The sequence below is a fragment of the Nicotiana tabacum genome, chromosome 23 (genome assembly GCF_000715075.1).
Source record: "Nicotiana tabacum cultivar K326 chromosome 23, ASM71507v2, whole genome shotgun sequence".
Classification (NCBI taxonomy): Eukaryota; Viridiplantae; Streptophyta; class Magnoliopsida; order Solanales; family Solanaceae; genus Nicotiana; species Nicotiana tabacum.
In genome coordinates this window covers 131,804,131-131,805,920 of record NC_134102.1, presented here as the reverse complement: position 1 = coordinate 131,805,920, position 1,790 = coordinate 131,804,131, and the positions used below count along the sequence as shown (strand labels likewise).

At 41.5% G+C, this 1,790-nt stretch overlaps 1 protein-coding gene across 1 annotated transcript; it reads left to right on the top strand.

The window, feature by feature from the left end:
* Positions 1 to 663: 663 nt before the first annotated feature.
* Positions 664 to 1,290, top strand: LOC142177388 (uncharacterized). The gene has a single exon (XM_075245873.1). It carries the CDS (start codon positions 664 to 666, stop codon positions 1,288 to 1,290), a length of 627 nt encoding a protein of 208 aa, XP_075101974.1.
* Positions 1,291 to 1,790: the final 500 nt, after the last annotated feature.

The following is a 1,790-nucleotide window of genomic DNA, read 5'->3' as shown; positions in this document are numbered from 1 at the left end:
GGATGATGTGATCATTAAGTCCAGAACGCAGGAAGACCATATGAAGGATTTGAGAAAGTTCTTTGAGCGCCTGCGCAAGTATGATTTGAAATTGAATCTAGCTATATGTGCATACGGGGTTCCATCTAGGAAACTTTTGGGGTTTATAGTCATTCGGAGGGGTATTGAGTTGGATCCAACAAAGATAAAATCTATCCGAGATCTGCCACCTCCGAAAACCAAGAAAGAGGTCATGAGTTTGCTGGGAATGTTGAATTACATCAGTAGGTTCATCGCCCAGCTTACTACCACTTGTGAGCCCATATTTAAGCTACTAAATAAAGACGCGGCGATTAAATGGACGGATGAGTGTCAAGAAGCTTTTGATAAAATCAAAGAAAGCTGTCAACATGATACAACCGAGAAGAAAGAGCAAGCCATATACTATTTGAGCAAGAAATTTACCGGTTATGAAGCCAAGTACACTTTGCTAGAAAGAACTTGTTGTGCCTTGACTTGGGTCGTTCAAAAGCTTAGACATTATTTGTTGGCCTATACCACATACCTCATAACCAGAATGGACCCTCTAAAGTATATATTCAAAAACCGATGCCAACGGGAAGGCTAGCCAAATGGAAAATCCTGCTCACTGAGTTTGACATTGTCTATGTCACCCGCACGGCCATGAAAGCCCAAGACTTGGCCGATCATTTAGTTGAGAACCCAGTTGATGATGAATACCAACCCCTAAGCACTTATTTCCCAGACGAGGAAGTAAATTCAGATGAAGTAATTCCAGAAGACACTAAGACTTGTAAAATATTCTTTGATGGAGCTATAAATACAAAAGGTGTCGGAATTGGGGTAATTGTGATTTTGCCCACTGGTCAGCACTATCCAGCTACAGCCCGGCTTCAGTTCTTCTGTACGAACAACACCACTGAATATGAAGCTTGCATCATGGGCATCAACATGGCAATTGATATGGATGTAGAAGTATTATTAATCATGGGAGATTCTAATTTGATCATTCGGCAAGCACAAGGTGAATGGGAAACTCGAGATATCAAGCTTATCCCATATAGACAAAATGTGGGAGATCTTAGCAAACGGTTCAAATCTGTTGAATTCAGGTATATTCCTCGATTCCACAATGAGTTAACTGATGTACTAGCTACCTTAGCTGCAATGCTGCTGTATCCAGGCAACGTCCGTATTGACCTGTTAGAGATTCAAATCTGGGAAAGACATGGTTTTTGCAACATGGTTGAAGTAGAACCAGATGTTCAACCATGGTATCATGATATTTAAAGGATCTTGAAAACAAAGGAATACCCTTAAGCGGAGAAGTGTTGTATAAAAGAACCCCAGATTTGAATCTTTTGAGATGTGTGGATGCCAAAGAAGCTGAAAAGGTCATGAACGAAGTGCATTCAGGAGTATGTGGGCCCCATATGAATGGATATGTCCTTGCAAAGAAAATCCTACGGGCAGGTTATTACTGGATGACCATGGAAAAGGATTGCTTCAGTTTTGTCCGGAAGTGCCATCAATGTCAGATACATTGTGATCTGATTCATGCACCGCCTTCAGAGTTGCATCCTATGTCAGCACCTTGCCCGTTTATTGCTTGGGGTATGGATTTCATTGGGCCGATCGAGCCGAAAGCCTTAAATGGGTACAAATTCATCTTGGTTGCCATTGATTACTTCACAAAATGGGTCGAAGCGGTCACTTTTAAAGCCGTCACCAAGAAAGCAGTGGTGGACTTCGTACATTCCAACATTATCTATCGTTTTGGTATTCCAAAA